General features: G+C 37.9%; 2 protein-coding genes across 51 annotated transcripts in view; both read right to left on the bottom strand.

Annotated features, from left to right (window-relative positions):
* The window catches only part of SORBS2 (sorbin and SH3 domain containing 2), a 332515-nt gene that overhangs the window by 12069 nt on the left and 298296 nt on the right, over window positions 1-22150 (bottom strand). For all 50 annotated transcript variants that reach the window (XM_070599028.1, XM_070599033.1, XM_070598998.1 and 47 more), the window contains 5 exons: window positions 20828-20916; window positions 19378-19424; window positions 15861-15975; window positions 15644-15772; window positions 13401-13604 (listed from right to left, as the gene is read on the bottom strand). In XM_070599028.1, the coding sequence (XP_070455129.1) occupies window positions 13401-13604; window positions 15644-15772; window positions 15861-15975; window positions 19378-19424; window positions 20828-20916 (584 nt within the window). The remainder of the gene's footprint in view (window positions 1-13400; window positions 13605-15643; window positions 15773-15860; window positions 15976-19377; window positions 19425-20827; window positions 20917-22150) is intronic.
* Window positions 1012-11781, bottom strand: LOC139080143 (uncharacterized). Its single transcript, XM_070599041.1, has 3 exons — window positions 8134-11781; window positions 6229-6423; window positions 1012-1363 (listed from the first exon to the last, which is right to left on the bottom strand). The coding sequence occupies exons 1-3, from the start codon at window positions 8878-8880 to the stop codon at window positions 1148-1150; spliced, it is 1158 nt and encodes a 385-aa protein (XP_070455142.1). The 5' UTR covers window positions 8881-11781; the 3' UTR covers window positions 1012-1147.

The raw sequence follows: 22150 nt of genomic DNA, 5'->3' as shown, positions 1-22150 counted from the left end.
ACAACATGTCTATATATATAGGCTTATTTTTCCTTCTTCAATTATGAAGGTGAAACACAATTTTGCATAAATCTAAAGAACAAGGAATGTTTATGTTCCACACAAACACACGTAACATACAAACACATAATGTAAAAATCTGGCAAAGACAAAAAACTTAAGGTGACCCAGAACATACCACCTCATCGACCCATGGGAAATTTATGGATGGGCCACATTAATTGAGGAAAAAACTTTCTTTTTATTTTGGCTCTGGAAGGTCTTTCAGTGGAGTCTAAGACTCTTCAAATCAACATTCCTCTTTCTCTATGGCAACACAAATCTGTGCCTCAAAAACAAAACGAAGTCTTATTATGCAAAGCAAAAAGCACAAAAACGGCATCAACACAGAGAAGTATCTATAAGTGGAAAGGAAATCTTTGCAATGAAGCCCTTAAAAACTTGCCGAACCCGTTATGTGATAGACCAGATAAGGTTGAACTAGGGTCCATGAAAATAGAAATGGTGAAAGGAATCCCAGCGTATGCAGAGATGAAAATTCCCACACGCTTTGGCTGCCGTCCTCAGAACTGATGGTACCATTTAGAATCTGTTCATTTTAAAGTGCTGTAGATGCCAAAGAGCTCAGTAGCTAAAGGAAAAGTAATCTGACTTTTAAGTTCAGTCAAAGCTGTCAAGAGATTGGGAGTCCCCAGAGTTCTGAGCAGCAGGGTTGGATTGAAAATGGTCGTAGAGCGAATGTAGCATGTATCACCAGAGCAACAAGATATTTTGCAACAAGGATCATGGGTTTAAAAAAAATCCAAATAAACTGAATGACACAAATGCAAGCATGACTGGAAGGGTGTGAGCTCAGTATATGATTGGCAACAGCTTTGTTCTTTGCACTAAAAATAGTAACTGGAAAGCAGTGATTTGCAGAGAACATTGCATAGAGGCAGGAGACAGATGTCGAAGACAACATACACTACATCCTTATTTGTAGGGGGGAGAGCTGACTCATGTCTTTTTGCATTTTGGAAAGCTTACACACCCACATAAAGGGGAAGCACATTGCCCAAAGACTTAGCATAGGATTTTCGTGTTGATCTGACTTCATAGCTTGTCATCAGTTGGTCACTTTATCTTGAGGGTGCCTCTATAAGCCCTACTTTACTGGCAAAGCACAGCAATGACAACTAAGGGAGAGCCAGCCCCCTGGGAGTGTGGGCGGTGGCCAGGGTGTCCGGCTCAAGGCGGGGTGTTTTGACCCTACCCTGTGGGAACCGCTGAGCCCTCTGACAGGCGAGCCGCAGGATCTCCTAGACATCACTGGGCTACGTGGAGGCTTACCCAAGACAAATATCTTGCTTTTTAAATCAGCCTGGAAAAGCCATAAGAAGTTAGTTAGTTCTCATCTTCATTATACAAGCTTCAGGGGGAGCTTTCTTGTTTTGTTTTTTCCATGCACACGCAGCATGCCAAACTCCTGAATAATAGCAGAATGGAAGGGGTTTAATAGTCTGCAGACAGCTCTTCCAGCTGCCAATAGTTTTCACACCACAGGCATCAGTTGCTGCTTTAGTACGGAACTCACAGGCATAGCAGAGAAAGATTTATAGAGGGAAGCTGGCATTAGAGAAGACGTTTGAACGCAATATAGATGGCTAAGAACACAGACAAGAAATGTTATGTCTTTAATAGAACGCTTAACAATTGGGTTCAAGACACTCTCGGATCTGACCAGCTTTCTTTGTGCTTATTTGAATAGACGCAGGGTAAGACAGAGGGAAATTTCACTCAATATCCATCAAATTTCATAGAAAGTGTCAATTACTTGTTGGGGGCAAGTTTTCTAACAAAACCTATAAGAAGAAAATGTGGCTTTTCTGGGGAAATTGGTGAAATATGATTAAATACTGAATATTGTCCCAACTCCATGCACTTTGTGACTATTTTGGTATTCTTTCAAAGTAAGATTTTTAATATGACAGTGAATATGTTAACCCTTCTTGTGTTTGCATATGCTTTATTTTCTTGCCAATAGTGAACAAGATCTAGCAATGTACCATCTGGTATTTGATGTGGTTTATGAGAACTTTAGCAGGACTAAAGGACTTTTAAATAAAACCATGTGGTTTTGTCAACTCTAATTTAAGAAAATTTTCATAATAATTAGTAATGATTGACCTCAAATCTCCAGTCTCTGGGGATGAAATGCTTTAGGCATTTTTCTTTAAAGGTTGAGGCAGAGAATGCTTGATGGTCTCCATTATCTGTTGTCTTCTTGGTCCATCCTCAGTAATGGAAGCCTGGATGTTAGGTAGGTGGATGGGAATTCTGAATAAAGTCTATTTCCCAACCTTTCTTGTATCCAGATGTGCTCATGTGATAAGTTCTGACTGATAGGATGTGTGCAATTTCTAGGAAGTGGCCTTCAAGGGAGAAGGCATAAGCTCCCCTCCTCTTTTCTCCTTTCTGCTGGATGGAATGAGGAAGGGACTGCTGGAGCTGGTGCAGCCACTTTGGACCATGCAGTGGAAGCTTCTCATTGAGGATGGTGATATGCCAAAATAAAATGGAATCTCCTGGATACTCAGATGACTTTGGAGCCATATACCAGCCCTGGATGCCCCATATTTATGTGTAAGAGAAATATACTTAGATCTTGTTTAAGCTATAATTATGTTGAGTTTTCAGGCACTGCAGCTGCCCCAATCTTGATTAATACAGGGGTTTTATAAACATCAAGGCTCATAGAGGAAAAAAACATTTAGCTGTTGGAGTGATGTGGATAAACAACTGGGAAAATCGTTTGAACATATTAGGAAGAACCAGGGCTTAATTTCATGTTGGAAACTGTGCTTAAGGGGATCACCTTCTGATGGGATGGCTTTAGGGTTAAGAGACTTCCTTATGGGATCCCAATAACTGAGTTTCTTGGAAGAAACCCAAGACAGAGTCTTTCTATCTCTTCATAAAGAGCTTCCACTGCAATTTGAGTTCATGTGCTATAAGTTTCTTTTCCAAAATATTCTCTTAGATGGAATTGGAAGCTCAGCTCATAGAAAAGCTGAGAATTATAATAATTTTTATTATGAAAAGCCCTTATTTAAAAAAAAGATGCTCAAAAGACTAGAGAAAATACTGGACTCTGATTTATACATCAAACTCATAATTTATATGGTACATTTCAGTCTTCTGTCATCTATAAAGTGGTGGTAAACTTTACTTTTATGGATGATTTTAGATTGCATATGAAAGACTTACATTGTCTCAGAAAATACTTTAAAAAAATAAAATTGCATTCAGTTAACATGGGTTAACTAAAACAACGGTTGATAGGGTTGATAAAAATGTTGTAATGATCTCATGCTTACTATACTATGCCTATTAAAACATTATTAAAATTTTATTTTCCTTTTGCTTTTAGTGCTAGGTTGCTTTCTTTGTAATGAGCATAACTTCTAACATTCTTGAAACGGAAGAAGTAGGAAGCCTTCTTAAAGGATTAAATCAGCACAGCTTGTTCCTATGTTAGATGTGGGTTTAAACTATAACAATGGTCTCAACTTTGCAGTTGATTCAATTTGTATTTATATTTATAAGCATGTATAACTGCAGGCAACTTCCATTCTTTCTGTGAAGAGAAAAAAAGACATACAGTTTTCAAAAAACTCAGTGGGGGATTAAAAATTAATATTTGCTTTCAAATGTGAGGTAAAAGAAAAATAACTTCATTTTTCTGGAGTTCGTTATTCGATGTGGTTATTAAAGTATTCTTATAAAACATCCTTGCTGTGAATGCCTCCATTCTCTCGCATCTGCTGTTAACTAGACTTATTGTGGTGAACGTTTTGGAAAATACACAAATATTGAATCATTGTGTTGTGCACCTGAAACTAATATAAGGCTATATGTCAATTACACCTCAATAACACCCCCCCAAAAAACCAAGGAGAGGCTAGGATAGAATTAGAAGTTACTTGAAATGATCAATCCGATTCACGACAAGCTACATTAAACCACTCCACACCCATGCATTTCAATACCATTTCCAAAGGCCTTTAAGAACAGTCTGGGTTTTTTTTGTTTTGTTTTGTTTTTTGCCGAGGAAGCCTGGCCCTGAGCTAACATCGTGCCCATCTTCCTCTACTTTATATGTGGGACGCCTACCACAGCATGGCATGCCAAGCGGTGCCATGTCCGCACCTGGGATCCGAACCTGCGAACCCCGGGCCGCCAAGAATCGGAACGTGGGAACTTAACCGCTGCACCACCGGGCCAGCCCAGAACAGTCTGGTTTTAATATCTAATCTCCTTCTCTAATCAGAAAACTTCCTAAGTCACTTCTTATTCTGTCCGGGAGGGTAGCTTTTAGAATTAAACTAGATGAAGTGCATAGAAAGAGCCTAACTCAGTGCCTGTGCCTGGACCCCATTTTAAAAAGAGCAGCACCCTCGTCTTTCTTCTGCTATTGCCCATTTCCACTCCTTTTGTGGTTATAGAGAAGAGGAGCTACCATTGGTGCTTAAAAATCTTCTCCTAAGTAACTGTTATGGACTAAATGTTTGTGCTCCCCCCCAAATTCATATGCCCAGTGTGGCTGTATTTTGAGATGGGCTTTTAATGAAGTAGCTGGGGTTAACAGAGGTCATAAGAGTGGGGTCTGATCCAATAGGATTAGTATTAAAAAAATCGTTATTGTGAATACTCCATTCTCTCATATCATTCTGCAAACCGCTGAAACCTAAAGTACATGGGAGATGAGCTTGGTTCTTGCAGGAGAATAAACCTGTTTAAACCCTAGTTCTGTCCTTGATGCTACACTGCTGTAGCATGGATGCTACACTCCATCGCTCTAAATTAGAGAACCCTTGTTCCAAAGTTCCTTTCCACTTACTGACGAAGCAGAAAGGCTGAAGAACAAGTAGGGAAAGGCAAGGGATAAATACTTTTGGCCTTAAAAAGAAAACCACAGAGAAAAAAAAAGGCAAATTCTTAGTCTTAGACATTATCTAAAGTAGTAGTATTATTTTAAACATTTCCTAATTATTGCCTGCCAGCTAAGATAAAACTTCAAAGGGCAAAGAGTAATTAGTCTTTCTAGTATTCCATATTTCTCAAAAATTCCTTTCATATGTAAGATAAATTCACATGGATGGAGAATTTGGGAGGATGGATTTGGTGATGGGGGTTTTGAAGACTGCGGAAATAGCGTATCTCAGATGTTGCTGTTTTCTGGTACAGAGACTTGACTCTGCCAAGAGCCTTCGTTTTTTCACTTATCTGCAGAGGCTCTCATTTCAAGTTCGAAAGATTGGACGTGAGGGTGAGTTATCATTTGAAATCTATCACCTTTTGTCAAAAGGAAAAGATCTCAGGATCATTCTGATCACAGAAGCAAAACTTACGGGTGATGGATTGATTTCATGCTCTGATGGTCATGAAATCTCTTTCCAAGGCCAGTCACTAATTTTGTTAAAAATCCTTTTTAATGACATCCTTAAGGAGAGTTAAATACCAAGAGAGCTGCCAGCCTGCAAGTCTCAGAGACAGATGCTTTGTTACATCTACAAAAGGTGCCTCGTTCCTGCATCCTCATTAATTTACTACAGTTTTGGGGAAGGATGAGACTCAGCACAGTCAATGCCACAACCCTGCTGATGGTGGGAAACAGAGCAATGGGCCCACTAAGAGGTGACAGAGGATGACAGGCACAAAGCTGACACCTTTAAATGGGATGGTTCTCCTTATTATTATTATTATTATTATTATTGGTAAGGAAGATTGTCCCTGAGCTAATGTCTGTTGCCAATCTTCCTCTTTTTGCTTGAGGAAGATTGTCACTGAGCTAACATCTGTGCCAGTCTTCCTCTGTTTTGTATGTGGGACACTGCCACAGCATGGCTTGATGAGTGGTGCACAGGTCTGCACCTGGGATCCAAACCCATGAACCCTGGGCTGCAGAAGTGGAGTGCGCGAACTTAACCACTACACCACTGGGCTGGCCTCTCTCCTTATTCTTACATAAACCTTAGTTGGTTTTTCTCCTCAATCTGGGTATAGCTGCTATGTGACTCTATCTTTTACATTTTGGGATAGAGGCCACGCTGACATGTTAAAAGTTAGCAACCAACGTTTACATGACTTTTTAGATCTTGTAAGATGGCACGATCTAAACACACATATCTAAGGCATTAAGTCCATTTAAAGACATGCAACAAACCACACTCAAGATGCCTTTACCTTTAATTTTGGTGAATTTATCTCCTGTTGATAAGAGTATTTAGGGAGGAGAGGAGGTGAGCAGGGCTGGGGAGGCTGAGAGACTGTAGAGACCAGCTCAGAGTCAGAGGCCAAGGGAGAATGAAAGGGAGGGGAGGAAAGAAGACAGCTGGGAAAAGGTGTAGATGCTCGGTCGCCCGGAGAGAACGAAGGTGTCTTAAATATTGAGGAAAGACAAGATGTGATTATGCTCGTGTCCAGAACGAGGTTACACGGTCTTTAGAGAATACCCCCCAAACTTAAATAATTTTAAAGTTACCAAATCACTGGGAAGTGACATTTATGACAAATGCTTGCTCTAAAAGCACTAACCTTTTCTTTTGAATTGGTTTCAAAATTTCCTATGAGTACGATCAGTTTAATTTTTCTGATTGGAGTGGCTGGAGATAAGAACCCCCATATTCTACAACTTTATAATATATTTATATGATGGCTCCTTCTAAACAGGAAAGTAAAAAGGATCTAAAACCCTGAATGACTCTTCGTAACTTGGGTGTAAGGTAGATCACAATTTATATGTAGTCAGTTGGTTACAAAGCAAGGGAAGTTATGACCTCTACGTGCATTGCGTGTGCGTGCATGCATGGTGGGAACGGCCCTGAATGCAAGGCCTGGGGTACCGCCCACAACAGGTTCCTGGGAACCAAGCCACATAGCTAATCATGTCTTCCAATTGATTAAGCTGAAGAGAAAATTAGTTATTTAAGCATTTGACTTAGAAACATGTTTGTCTTCCTGCAACGAATGACCCCTATTGTTAAGTGGTATGTTTGTTCTATTCAAACGCAGGCATGGCTGGGTTCTTTGTTCAGGTGAATTTTCTCTCCTGGTTTGGGAATAGCTAAGCCTCATGGTTTTGTGAGTGACCAGGGGCCTCATGGGCACTGACCATCGCTTAAGCCCAAGAAGACCCTGTATAGGCCAAGAGCCTCTACATTCATTATTGGTAAGATCTTAATAGGAAACTCTGGGGTTTTAAAAATGATTTTCAATTTTTAAGATTTTTACATAGAGGATCCATGGAGGAAAGTGACTCAAGTAGTGGCATAACATGATCATTCTTTTTGTTTCATAATATCAGTATTTGACAGTAATCATACTTGCTTTGTAATTCACAGGTTGCATATTTGAGAGATCAAGGTTTTCTTTTTTTAAAGAGGTTCACAAGCTAAAGATTCAGGGTATTTTCCTCCTTTGTCGATTAAAATCATTGTCCAAGTTTCCGTGTTTGTAAGATGAAGAGGCAGGACCCAATTCTTAATTAGTTACCGACTTGAAGAAAATTACCTCTTTAGAAAGAGTTGAAAGGGGTCTGGAGTACTACTTTTCTTTTCCGTTTTTTTTCCTTCTTTCCTTCTTTCCTTTTTCTTTTTTCTTTTTTTCAAACTGCCACTATGTCAAAGGGATGGTGTATAGTTTTCACATCCTGGAATTGGACTAATCTCTCTGTGTAATAATTTCCTCATCTCTAAAGTGGGGATAATAACATAATCCATCTTACTGAGTTTTGAAGAGTAAAGATGTGGAATTCTTAGAATACTGTCTGACGCTCAAGAAGAGCTCAACTATTAGGTATCATTATTAATATTAGAAAATTAGAAAGACTATATAAATGACAAAGACTATTTAAATATGAACTTATAGTAATAAATAAATAATGGAATTATATCATATATTTCCATCATCTTATGAAAATTCGGTGTGTTTCCATATACCCCTCTGCCCCTGACTTATAGAGCCCTTGTGTTTCTTATAAGGAAGTTTCTAAGGCAATGTCAAAATTGATGTTTATTAATATGATTAACTGTACTAGCTAATTGTAGTAAGACTGGTTAGTTCTTCAGGAAGTAGGCAAAATTAAAATACCTCATTACTGGTTTTTGCTGCATTGCTGTCTTCCTTAGGGGTCCTAGGATCTGTGGGGCTGGCTACTGGATATTTTAAGTAGTCAGTTTTTCTCTCCTCTTCCTCCTCTTCAATGTGCAGGCTTGGTGTCGTCTCTGTGCCAACATGGCCACACCACAAGGCATCTGCTTCTTGAGATTCTGGCCTTCTTCGAATGCCTGACATGACCCCCTCACCAATTTCCTCATCTTCCTCTCCAATGACAGGGAGGGTTTGGGGCAAGGGACCCACACTGGTGTGTGCAGAGGCCACGAACTTATCGCCTAGGACTTTAGGTACTTTGTCAGGGCCCGAAAAGCCCCTTCTCATTTTTGTCAGATCTGCAAACTTGTTTTGAGGTGTCATTCTGGGATCCTGAAGTGGCACTGCCTCAGAGAGCTGGGCTGTGGCTGAGCTGACACCAGAGCCGGTGAAAGGGAGCAGAGAGGGTGGTGATGTGGCAGGTAGAGATGCTGGAGGCAACGGAAAGAGAACTGAGGGCTCCTCCTGAATTTCAAGGGTGATCTCCTCTAGGATATTTGATTTGTCTTGGTCACCAGATAAGGTTAAAGTACTTAGTTTCTCTAATTCATCCAAGAAGCTGTCCAGAAAAGGAGGTGGTGTCAGGGCCAAAGGGTTTGCTGGCGGACACTTGGCTGTCAGGGACAGCGCCCCCTGTGCGAGTCCCTGGAGACCTCCTTTACGTGGGCCAGGTGAAGCTTTGTGCATGGGAGGAGGGGCTGGTTCACTGGAAGCCAACTTAGAAACGAGCAGGGTTTATGAAGTTAAAAATAAAATAAACCAAGAAAATAATAATGACGCATCAAAACACAGAGACAGAGAAATGCAGGAAAGGCATGGCAGTGAATATAAAAAATATTTTATGCTGTGGTCTAGATCTGAAGATATTTTGCTGAATCTAAATACATAAAATCGTTAGCATGTTAATTACAAAGTTATCCGAAAAACGAAACTCTACTAGTATTTGGAAGGGGTCTTGGATGTCAAATGACAAGATAAAGCTGTCATAGAGATTACAAGGACAGATAGCAAAATCTTAAGAGATTTAACTTAATAGACTACCTCTTTTAAATTAGGTTTCAAGATATTGATTTAGTAGCATAAATGACTCTGAAATCATGTTAATGTAGGATGAAAACCAATAATTGAGCTTTTTTTATTTCCTGAATTTGTTTAGCGTTCTCTCTTCCTGCAGAAAATCTTTTGAACTTTCATAATTTTCTCACTTATGTTTGCAAGGCGATTATAACATATGGCACAAAATATTTTTACACCATTATACATGAACATATTTCTAAATGAATAAGTTCTGAGAAATATTTTTCAAGGACAGAAACCCATGATCAGAATGAAACTGAACTTATATTAACTGCTACTTCAAAGTTAAGAAAAACTCCAGAGTAAATGTTTACATAGAAAAGGAGCATATGATGTGAATGGGAGTGAACTTCTGCTAGAACTCCCATACTCTCTCAAAAGCTTGACATTTTACGTAAACCTGTGGAGGTATCACTTATGAAGCTTAATCTCCCATAGTAGAAATATACTTCAGGAGATGATGGATTCTCCCATGGTAGAAATACAGAAATACACTTGCATATCTTAAAATTATGGCCATTTTCTAGATATATTGAACAAGACAGAATTTTTATGTAAATTGATTAAAAGTAGTAATAGAAGTACTGCCTGGGAACATTCTAATACATTTATCTACTGTTGTTGGACTATAAAGAACGCAACAGGCTGTATATATGAAGGCCTTGAGAGAGGCCAGTGGATCACATTTTACTTTAGTTCTTTCCAGGTAGATGACTTTGGTTTGGAAAGAAAAAATCTTCAGGAAAGATTCTGGAGATGCGCTTTCTAGTAGATTGTTTGGGATGAGACATCCCTGATGCGCTCGGCACTCTTGGTCCTCGGACCTGAGTGTGTATCAGTACACAGGGCATTCCTGTTGACCTCTGTGTCCTATAACAGGAATGGGGCCTTAAGAGGATTTATTTAGCTATTTTTTTAAAAATGGAAATATGAGGTCATGTCCCCACGGGGTGGGATAAATGAGATGAAGTGTCACAAAACTCATGAGAGCATCAACGGAAAATTCAGGACTAAAGGCTGCTTAGCACCTGATATAAAGTGATACCATCCATGTGGTCTGTTACTGGATAGATAGACACTACTAGCAAGTCCTGTATCTGTTCAATTTTTTTTTTTTCCGAAGAAGATTAGCCCTGAGCTAACATCTGCCAATCCTCCTCTTTTTTCTGAGGAAGACTGGCCCTGAGCTAACATCCATGCCCATCTTTCTCTACTTTATATGTGGGACACCTACCACAGCATGGCTTGCCACACAGTGCCATGTCCACGACTGGGATCTGAACCAGTGAACCCCGGGCTGCTGAAGTGGAACATGTGTACTTAACCACTGCACCACCGGGCTGGCTGTCAATTTTCCATAAGATAGAAATTACCTAGGTCACATTCGATAGTCTAGAGAAGTTCCCTTATTGGCTGGAGTTCTATTTTATGCAACACTGTAATAGATTTTGAAAGTCTGTGAAATATTTAATAACTCAAGATTATTACTTTCCAATTACACTTTCTCTTATGGACAGGAATCTTATGTGGATGAGAAAGAAAGACCTTTAAATTCCATTATTGTCCTTATTACCCCATCACTGTTACTATCTGCTGCTGCTCCTCTGGTGCCATCACCACCAAAGTCACTAATACACATGTTAACAGGTTCAAAGTGGTTAGCTTTACAATGGACTTGTCTCTACTGAAAGTCAAGTTAAGTATCCTGGGACACCCATATCACAAAAAGATACCTATAATACAAAAATCACAGAATTATCTTGCCTTCCAAAAGCACTAGAATTGGATTCTATTGTATTAAAAGCAGAAATATCAGGAATAATATCAACTTACATTTATGTTTCCCCTAAAATAAAGATAGTATGCCAAAAAATGTGATTTGAGTGTGTCAGAGTGATTCATAAATCACTTGAGTTCTTTCTTTTATTTGCAAATATCGGTTAGAAAGTAGGATATATAACATTTATATATTTTGGGTGTCATCATTTAGAAGCAGATTATAGTTCTTTTTCTGAAAATGATTGAGTTCGCTACTAATGAGAAGTCTCCTTCATTAAGCCAATGCCAGCATAGCATGGATTACCAGTTGGGATGAAACCATTAAGTATTTTTTCAAATTACAGATGTAAGCTTTTCACCATATCTGTTTTCCCAACAGTGAGAATAAAACACTAATTAGTTATTAGTGAAATGTGTATATTTCTCTATTTAGAAAATGTAAAATACGGTATTCTAAGAAAAAAACTTAGGAAACCGAAAATATATTTAAATCATATTCACAACAAAGATTAAAACATTATGACTTAAATATATATACTGCCATTGTTAATTAGGACATTATGGAAGAATTTCTTAAATGTTAAATAAGCTTTTGTAGATATATGTTTATTCCTTCTTATAAAATTTTATTTGAAGGTACAGTCATTTTGAAATTTATCTGGTAAGTTCTTTTAAGATAACTGAATGGTGGATAAGACAAATATATGGATGAAGATTCTTTTCCTTTTATCAGTAGGAACTACTGAAGGAAGGATGTTGATCTCAATGCTAAGCTCTGGTAGTGAAGTCAATATACTAAAGAAGATTCTGGAAAACTTTATAATCACTCAGACAAAACTAGATAGTAGCAGACTGTCCTGTTATCCAATGATAAAAGATTGAGAGTAATTACTCTGCATCTGAAACCCAGTCTTAAAAGAGGAGTAGAATAAATAAAATGCCTAGACTTAGCCCTTTTCAAAGAAAATGCTTCTCTTAAGATAGCAGATTCTTAGATCACTGACTTATGTAAAACACTTCTAAGACTCATTTTCAAGGAGTCGTTTAGATCACTGGGGATGCTATCTTGAAACGACCTTGCCGTGGAACATGAAATGACTTCACACTTTAATAATGTCTGATATGGTGAGGTTATTTTGCTAGCTCTAGCAAATGGGTTGTTTTTATTTCATGGTTTATTTTTCCATGTCCCAGCCTTAATCTCATTTAAAATAATTAATAAATTATGCAACTTAAGAAATTTTTTTAAATGTTGGGAAGTACTTACAATATTTTAGAAGTAATTCCTTGGTAATTTAAAGTTTTATACTTGGAAGTTATGAAAAGGAGAACAAATCCCTAAATACCATCCGGAAAAGAAGGCAATAAATTATAATTCAACAGAAAATTAAGAAAAAATTCACATTGTGAATAAAGAAAGTTGGAGAATAGCCTTTTCTAATTAACCAGTTCAAAAGCGAAGTCCCTGTTAGACTACATATTGAGAAAGGTATTTATCTTTAGCTACTATTCAAGTGAGACAGTAGAACTGGCACAAAATTGCCCTAAAACTACTAAAATACACTTGAGGACGTCTGACAACCTATGACATTTTCATTCAAACTAATAAACTGACTTATAGACATCAATTAAAAATTTTACTCTATTTGTCTTTCTATGCTAAAAACCCTGAGACTTTCATAGAATTTTGTCAACCTAATTATCATCTGTTGCTGAAACAAACCATTTTGGGATCTAGCTATTTATCTATATATACATGCACACAGTCGTGTGGTGCGATAATGACGTTTCGGGCAAAAACAGACCGAATGCACGATGGTGGTCCCATAAAATGAGTACCATATAGCCTAGGTGTGTAGTAGGCTATACCATCTAGGTTTGTGTTAAGTATACTCTACGACATTTACACAATGACAAAATTGCCTAAAGACATTTCTCAGAACATGTCACCATTGCCAAGCTACACGTGACTATATATAATCCACATAAAATATATATATTAAATAAAATCAAGTTTCAGAAAAAATTGAGTTTCAGAAAGCAGATACATATATGTATGTAGATATATATCATATAGGGCTTTATGATACTAATGTTTTCTCTTTCTCTTTCAATATTTTAACCTCAAAATGAAACTACCAAAATCAAGCATTAAACCTTTATGCCAGCACCTATTTAAGAAAAATCAGATTATATTGATTTGATGTGGCATTCACACACTTAGAAACATAACGTAAATCTTTTGCTTTGCAGCAAATGTGATCTTCTAGTCAAACGTCCTAAAATCGCGCATTGATTATCCTACTCCAAGCTCCCAAGCATTCTACTAATATGCCAGAATGTCTTCTTACCTTATTGGAACTTAAGCTGTGGATTCTGTCACTAGAAAAGCTGTGGGGTATTGGAGGGTCGGGGTAGTCCTCAGCACCTTTGGCTGTATTCCTTTTCACAACTTCTACATAGGAAACCGGGAAGATGCCTTGTCTGTTGGTTCCTGGAATTTTGCCTTCATACCAGTTTTGATCAATTCTTTTAAGAAGAATAACTCTATCTCCCTGTAAGGAATATTAGGAAAATGCATAATAAATAGAGATGTGATAACATAAAAAATATAATGGTCAATGTTTTCTAATAAACAATAGTTTTCCATTTGGGAAAGTTTTATGCCTCCAGTTTTTTGGGTTTTTTTTCAGTCAGGAGAATGCAAATTCAGTCTCAGAGCTTATTCCCAAATTACAGATTCTCAACATATATGCAGTTTAATCATCCATTTATCACATTAGGATCTTCCCTAAGGAGGCTTGGTTAATGTGAATGGGCTTAGACATGTTCATATGGGTACCATGTGAAATGACTTGTGTTAAGTTATTTCAAAAAGCAGAATAGCTTAACAGGCAATGTCTCAATGACAGTAGCATCGTTCTATCACTGACAGATTAAGGGAATGACCTCCTGTAGGAAGAGCTTCAGAAAAGAGCACCACAGCTCCTTGTGATGGTGCGTCTGAAATGGGTTGCAGAAATCAACGTCTAGAAGGGATGAAGTTGAAGGGCACACTGGTTATCTTGTGCTAAGTAGTAACAAAGAGTGAAGCTAACAGGCTGGAGGCAAAGATAGCACCCTAGATAATCCATAGGTGTGGCCAGAGCAGACATCCACCTGGTTGGCATCAAGACAGTATCACACCAGCATCCGTCTGATTGGTTGGCCGCCATGCCATACTGGTCATTAAATATTTTTATAGAAACCTTGACTTTTGCAATAATAGAACTTTCTAGGATCGCTATTCCTGCTACCTGCAGCGATCAAACCAATGCCACAAAACCCAGTTTAAATTTTAACTCAAAACCACGTGTGGCCCAGAAATAAATAGGCAAGATTGTGGCTGAACAGTAAAAACTCTGCAGCTGCCTCCAGCGGGTGATCTGGAAGTTTGGGCAGCTGCACTCGCTAGGGTGCTGGAGGTGACACACAGTAAAAACTTCAGTATAGCAGGGAGGCCTTCTTCACGGGGTACTCAAGGTGAAAGTTCTGTTTTTGCTAGAATGCTGGATGGTTCATACAGCCTGTCCTACCACCACTAAGCAGAAAATACCGAAGAAAAGTAACTCTAATTTTAAAATTGCATTGATTTTCACTATAATACACCACCGTTGCTAGGCTATTGCTGTGAATTGCATTGGTGGAAGCTTCTCTTTAAAATATGAAACATGAGCTGATACAGTTCCTGTATTGCTGGGCTGCAGCTGGGAGGGTAGAAGAGAATCAGTGTTTGATGCAGAGAATGAGACGAGCTTCTGCCAGGACAAGAACAGCACTATTTCCCTTGATTGCTCCTGGCTATGGATTTTGCCAGTAGGCGTGAGAGATTTCTAGAACCACCTTGCATATTACTATCTAGTCTGTTGTGTGCAGACCTGCAGTTACCTCAAACAAATGTATGTGATTGCTTAGCAAACAATAAAAATAGTTCATTTAATCATTCTCAACTGTGCAAAGTAGCAAGGTGAAAAGATTTCTTTTTGGTATTGTTAAGAAGAAATACTAGAAGTGGATAGGTTGCTAATAAAATTGGGGTCAGTCAGGAGGCCTAGAGATGTCCCATCAAGGAAACAGCTCTGCCCAGGTGACTCCTCAGAAAGGCCCCCCAGTAAGAAATGTCTTCATGGCTTTAGGACCATTCCTTGATTCTAACATAAGAGAAAACTAAGTATTGGGACATCTCTTTTTTTAAAAAATTTGAATAATAAGGCAGCAGAACAACAATATTCTGAAGCATATTAAAGGGCTTTTCCTTTTGATGCTTCCACATGTACAACTCATTGATATTCAGCCCAAGGCTCCCCTTGGAGAGGATTTGGGGCCTCCCTGCATAACCCACAGAGGAAGAGCCTCTCTGAGGACCTTTGTATCCCACAGGGGACCTCACCTGGAAGGACACGAGGAGCAGTAGGTAACAGTGACTCAGGGCTTTATGGGGTCCTTTGTAGAAAAGGGGGAAAACACAAAAATGTCTAAGGAAGAAGATGGCCCATTCTCGTTTTGAATATAGTCAGCCTTTCAAATGCACCGATGAAGAAAACAGCCAGGTTACCTTTCTCAGCGAGAGCTCCACATTTGTGTCAGCATTGAAATGATACTTGGCTATAGCTTCTCCGATTTCTCCAGGTTGGGCTGGGGGAGGTGGTCTCGCAGGCTGTGCCTTTTCAGGAGGTGAGAGTCTCTATGAAGGAGAACAGTTCTTTATTCTCGACCTGTGGTGCCTTTGGAAATGACCACCACTAAGGGATAACCTCTTCTTAAGGACTTACCTCTACGTATGAGATTGGAAAAATGCCCACTCTCCCGTGATGCTCTCCCTCATACCAATTTTGATCAATCTTCCTGAGGATGTAGACGGTGTCTCCTTTTTTAAATGACAGCTCCCTGGAAGAGACAGGTTTAAATGTGTTTTTTTCTCCCTGATGTATAGTAATTATTCTTAAAATCAACACATTCACTAGAGCTGTATTTGGCTGGGGAATAGACTTCCAATATTAAAAACTCTGTCGAGCCCAGTTAGATCACGATTTCTCTTGGAAACTTTTAGAATTCACTTACAATATTATAACTTTAGAAGCGATTTCAGAAAGAACAAGTGTCAACATTGTGTCTGATATAAATCACGGGCAGATTAATATGAAATTTAAAGGCGGAGATAAACTGTTGCTATCTAGTCATTAGTTTATGGTAAAGAACTTGTGAAGCGTGGCATAATGATTAATTCTGCACTGATGATTTTTTTGTCCTGAAGCTAGTTAGCTAGTTACTTACTTCTCTCTCTTCTTCTGTTTCCTTTTGATATGCTAAAGCTTACAATAAGGAAAATAAATATCATTTAGCCTTAGCACAGAAGTGCCAACACCAGAAAAATTTTTATTTGTGGGTCCTTGAAGCTGGTTGACAGGCATTTAAGTAGAATATCTTGATAAGGAATTTATTTTGTGAAACAGAAAAGATCTTATACTTTTATTTTTCAATGAGGCACAAAGATAAATGTTTGGTTTTTTTCTGTTTTTTTTTACTAATGTATAATCGACATATAACATTATATCAGTTTCAGGTGTACAACATGATGATTCAATATTTGTATATATTGTGAAATGATTACCACAATAAGTCTAGTTAATATCCATCACTTTACATAGCTATGTTTTTCCTTCTGATGAAGACTTTCTAATATGCAATACAATATTATTAACTCTAATCACAAAGATAAACGTGCTTTAAGTGCAAAGACATGCACAAATTCCTTGCCTCTTTATATCTCCTGTTTTTAAAAAATAAAAATATCTTCAGACACTAACTATGCTTTTTCATTTTGATTATTTCTAAAAAGACAGAAGGTAAATATGAGAATTTAAAGTTATAAAGATTACCTATTTTGAATAATTCATGCCTAAATTCTCACCCTCACTATATCCATTTTTCATGACTTCATCATCCAGGTAATTGTGTCTGTGCGTTATTTTGCCTCCACAAATATATCTTGTTGGCGAGCACTTATTTCACATCTTTTCCAAAGAGCCCCACTTCCCTACACATTTGCCTTCCACCCTCGAATGTTCTGCATTGTTTAGTTTAGAATCTTGAGCTGGATCATTCATTTGTGCAGAATACATAAGAAAGAGAGGTTTATGTCAGATGTAGAATATTTCTCATTGATTAGAAGAATTAATTGAAAAAACTATTGCATATTAAAATAACCATTACACATTTAGAAGTATTAAAATCTCCACATTGAAAGTATGTTAAATTTTCAGTAACCCTAAAGACAAAAAGAGTCACAGAGCCTTACATTCAAATACAGTACTTCCCTCTTTTAAGCAAGTGCCTGATGTAGAAAACAAAAAACAAAATATTTAATGTTTACAATCCAACAGTTTTATTTGCGCCAGGTGTGTTTTGTTTCTGGAAATGAAACTAGGAAGCTTAGCTTTTCAAAAAAAACAACAACACGTAAATTAGAGACAACTAATTATTTTTCTTTTAAATGTGAAAAGAAATCTTTTCTATTTATAAAGGCTCATATTTAAATTTTTGAAGTAATCTAAATAAAGGACAGTCATCTCACTTAATGCTTTCCAAAATTGTGTCCCTTTCATCTCAGAGCTAGAATTTCTTTTTTTTTTTAAGATTTTATTTTTCCTTTTTCTCTCCAAAGCCCCCCAGTACATAGTTGTATATTTTCAGTTGTGGGCCGTTCCAGTTGTGGCATGTGGGATGCCGCCTCAACGTGGCCTGACGAGCACTGCCATGTCTGCGCCCAGGATCTGAACTGGTGAAACCCTGGGCTGCTGAAGCAGAGAGCAGTATCTTAATTTCTAAATAGCATTTTCTTATTTAGTTTATTCCCTATCTCAGTGGCATAAGAAATTCTGAGTGATTTTTATTTTTTATATGTCTTATGTTAGAGACAGTTTCTAGAACTATTAACTCATATAACATGTATTTTTATGAATAAAATATTTTGGTTATTATATATATTTAGTTTAAACAACATAGAGTAATTTAATGCTAATTTACAACTAATTTGTAGGGGAGGAAGACAATTCCTCTACCCTCTAGGTCCTTCTGGCTGGTCTACGAATTAAATTGACATGAGACAGAATAACAGGAGAAAATCAAACAAAGCTTTATAACATGTATACACGAGAGAAACCCAGGAAAACTGAGCAACTCGCCAAAATGACCAAAGTTTTCACCTTAAATATCACCTTCAGCTAAAGACAAAGGAGGATGTTGGGGGTGGCGGGAGTCAGTCATGGGAGATTGCCAGAAAAGCACAGTAAACAAGAGTAAAGTTCTTATTCGGAGTTAAGTCCTTGTGTTCCTCATTGATAAGAGTTTCTAGAGATAAGGTCATCCCCTTCTTCCTGGTACAGAGAGGGTGATATCTTTACAAACGACGATTTCCCTTGCAAATGTAAACATCTCCTACGAAGAGTAACTTATACTTGGTTTTCAAGGCTTCTCCCCTGTCTGCAATTTCTTAAAAGTAACCAGCCCCAAATAATCCGCATGCCAAAGAGACACATCCTGAGGTGGCCAATTCTGATCCGCCACCAATTCAATATCTTGAATTCTAATGGAGACCAAAGTTTCTTAAACAAGATCTGTGCACCTGGGCCATGACAGAACTGGAGAACTCTTTCCCAGTTAAGCCTACTCACGTGCTTAGTACTAGCCTTTCTCAACCACATGCACATCTTAAGGATAAGTTTCTAAAAAAAAAGGTAAAAGAAATATTGCAACACGGGAGTACAAAACCACCAACATCAAAGTCCCACAGGAGAGAACTTTGCTCAGAATCTCCAAGCTTTGAGCGTTGAGACGTGGAAATTTTACTACAGGAATCTTCGTACGCAGTTCTCGTCTTCAACCCCACAAACTCCCCTTGACATAATTGGATAAGTAAATGTTATCAAATTCTCCCAGTTAGTGTTAACTACTCCCCCATACTTTATTTTTACGTTATTCTTGACATGAAAATTCTAGATACAAAGATTCTTAGTTTCTTTTGTTTTTCCTATCCTTTTGAACTCATTGTGCTCTATCTAACATATTTAGCGTAATTTAAAACTCAATGATTCTCAACTAAACTCAAAATGAAAATAAAATTACTCACATTCCAATTAATTCAGAAGGAACCATTTAATTAGAGTGGATTGCTGAATTGGGAATTAGGCCTTATTTGTAATACATCTCATTGTAATATTTATCTCTTAAAGTTGTACCACAGTATTTAAAACCAACTTAAATGATGCAATAAATAGTTATCTTACTTACTTAGATGTCTGAGCCTTAAAATCATAAACAGCTTTTGCAGGCAATTTCTGAAAAAGAAGGTAAACAATTAGCACTAAGTTAAAATTTGGATTTCCTGCGACAAAACAGTTTCACGTGAATTAAAGAGAAATGTAATCTCAAGGAATGATTAAACATATATAACGTAAATCCTACATGCAACTTATGAATAAGTTAATTAGTTCTTCTTTTAGAGATTTAAGCTCTAACAGGAATATAACAGATGATTTATTTACTGTAACTATTGAACATCCTATTTCGTCTTAGGAACTAAGATAGGTAAATGCTATAATTGGAGAATAAAATGCTTGAGGAGGATTCCGTCCTAGGTATAATTTTGGCTGTAACCAAGGCTTTTCTTGGGATAACTGCAGAGGGTCAATTGCTCTATGTCTTATGTATTGACACAACGCCTTCTAAATCAGAATAAAACGACTGAAAAAAAGTCAAAGGAAGTCGTCATCCCTTTTATCAAACACTTATTAACATGGTAGCAAGGAAATATTAGCCCAATTATCACTGGGAGGCTAGCTAGTGGCCAAAAGCATAGGCTTGATCATCTTTCATTCCCTGGAGGGTTCAGGAATTCAGCACACAGTAAACCAGCAGCTCAGTTTGTAGTTGTGATATGATATGCCCACCTTCCATCTTTGGGGTCATGGATCTGCCTAGGGCACCCTGTACTCTATAGCTAGCTACTCCAGCTCTTCCTTCTCACTTCCCAATAATTACCTCTCTCCACTCTCTTTCCTTGTGATTCTGGTGAACTTCAGGCAACTGGACCGTTCCTGACTTATTTGGGAGTCCTACCGGGCTGGACTCTATCAGACCCCTGTGGACATTCTCCTGGAGTGTCTGCCAGTCCACGACCAAGGTTCAGTTTCCATCAAACCTTCATAGCTCCAAGATAGAATGAGCGAGAACTCCTGCTGTGGCTCAGAACCATGGACAAAGGGCCAGCTGGTAGGTGGTTCCCAGGGGTAGTGGTTTTCTCAGGGGTCCTCTCCAACAAATGCAGGCCAGCAAAAAGTATTTATGTAGAATTTGTATTGATTAGCAGCACAGTTGACCTAGGGCTCTCCCTTTCATCACTGGGTCTGAAATTTGTACGGGGGGAAACCTCCTTCCTCCATGGGCTGGCCCAGCCCAAGACTCTATTAGACCATACCTGTTAATTCATGGGTGTCAGGTTAAGACTCAGAGAGGCCTCACTGCCAAAAGTGGACCACAGCTGGGGCAGATCTGCATGTAGGGTCAGAAGGCAAACCACTTCTCCTTCTCTCAGACTCCAAAGAAAGTGTTTCTAGTTTTCCTATCGTCATTTTCATGTTTTTAATCTGGGTTCTTTACTGGTTTTGGACGTAACTTTCAGCGGCAAGGGCTTTAACAAGTATGTTGTTTTAAAAGACTCAAATGCTATTGAACTAACTACCTCTTTTTCTGGAGTTCCTCTTCTTTCCCTTGGTGCACTTCTCCCCAAGTCAGTCAAAGTGGACGAGTAACTTCTAGGGGACTCTCGGTCTATTGGAAAGGACAGTGCCAGCGTGAGTATCCACTTAATCAAAAGCAGATTTGTTTAGCCAGATTCCTCAGTGTCAACTACTTTTCCCCTCAAACTTGGAGAGACGCCACAATGGAAAACACGGGTATAAAACTCACAGATAATTATAAAGTTGTGATGTAAGAAACAAAAAAAAGAGTATTTCAAAAGGAAAAATATCCAAGGTTGCAGAAGTATTGTAATCATATATATCAATATGATTGTTACATTGCTGATATAATTATACTGTAGCACCTGGCATGGACAATTCATAGATACAGGGGTTTTTCATCTCAAAGATTTTTAAATATTTTCTATTTATAGTCTTCCTGCCTCTGATTTATAATTACTATAAAAGGCCTATAGAAGATGGAGAATTTGAAAGTAGCAACAATTTATAGAAACAGAAACATTTTGTGGAACAACAATTTGAGAATGTAGTAATGAAAAAGAAAGAAAAATAAAGAAAGCATGATGATGAGACAACTAGGGTCATGTCCATTCCTCCTCCTCTCTCTGTTTTTAAATATTCATTGAGTCTTAAAATGTCATTTGGAGGCTTAAGGCTGAAAAAGCTTTTATCTATGGCCTTCCCTTGTGCGCAACTACCTTATCAGAAAGGAAATATTTAAGCCAAGAAATGAAGCAATAGAAATTCTCTAAACAGAATGTATCATATCAGTTGCGAAATTGCTTATGAAATATTGAATTGTTTTTGTTCACCTTAAAACAAAGTATAAGTAATTCATTACATTTCAAAATTATGATTGGAAGTATTTCTTAATAGTATCTTAAACCTTACACGTTTATACGTGGAAATGTAACGAGAGGTTAGAAGTATCGCCAGTAGTCTTCTTACAAAATTTTACTGGTATAACTGGGTCAAAATTTGTAAATTCTTCCTCTCATCCCTTTGATAAATTTAGTTATATTGAATAACAAGAAGCATTAAAAAGAAAAGAAATCCATCTATAAAAGACTTAAAAATGCCAATCCATAAAAAGAAAACATTGTGGAAAGGTTTTGAATACTTTGATTATAAAGAAGAACTGTTTACTCACAGCAGGTGGGGCACCAGCTACATCACAGAAGGAGCAGCATCTAACTCTGTGAGTTGTGAATTCTAAAGTCTGCAAGCTTAAGAAGGTACCATGGCCATAAATATCTCGGGTAAAACTTAACCACTTATTTTCATTGATGCTACAGGATTTTATA

The sequence above is a fragment of the Equus przewalskii genome, chromosome 28, assembly GCF_037783145.1.
Source record: "Equus przewalskii isolate Varuska chromosome 28, EquPr2, whole genome shotgun sequence".
In the NCBI taxonomy this organism is placed as follows: Eukaryota; Metazoa; Chordata; class Mammalia; order Perissodactyla; family Equidae; genus Equus; species Equus przewalskii.
This window is presented reverse-complemented; position numbering and strand designations above follow the sequence as displayed.

Excerpts from the sequence above, each read along its gene's own strand:
- LOC139080143 (XM_070599041.1), bottom strand. The coding sequence starts at position 8,880 with ATGCACAAAGCTTCACCTGGCCCACGTAAAGGAGGTCTCCAGGGACTC. Across the intron at positions 6,424-8,133 it reads CAGCAAAAACCAGTAATGAG|ACACCTTCGTTCTCTCCGGG; the intron begins GTATTTTAATTT and ends TCAATATTTAAG. Across the intron at positions 1,364-6,228 it reads TAAATTCACCAAAATTAAAG|GCTGATTTAAAAAGCAAGAT; the intron begins GTAAAGGCATCT and ends TGGCTTTTCCAG.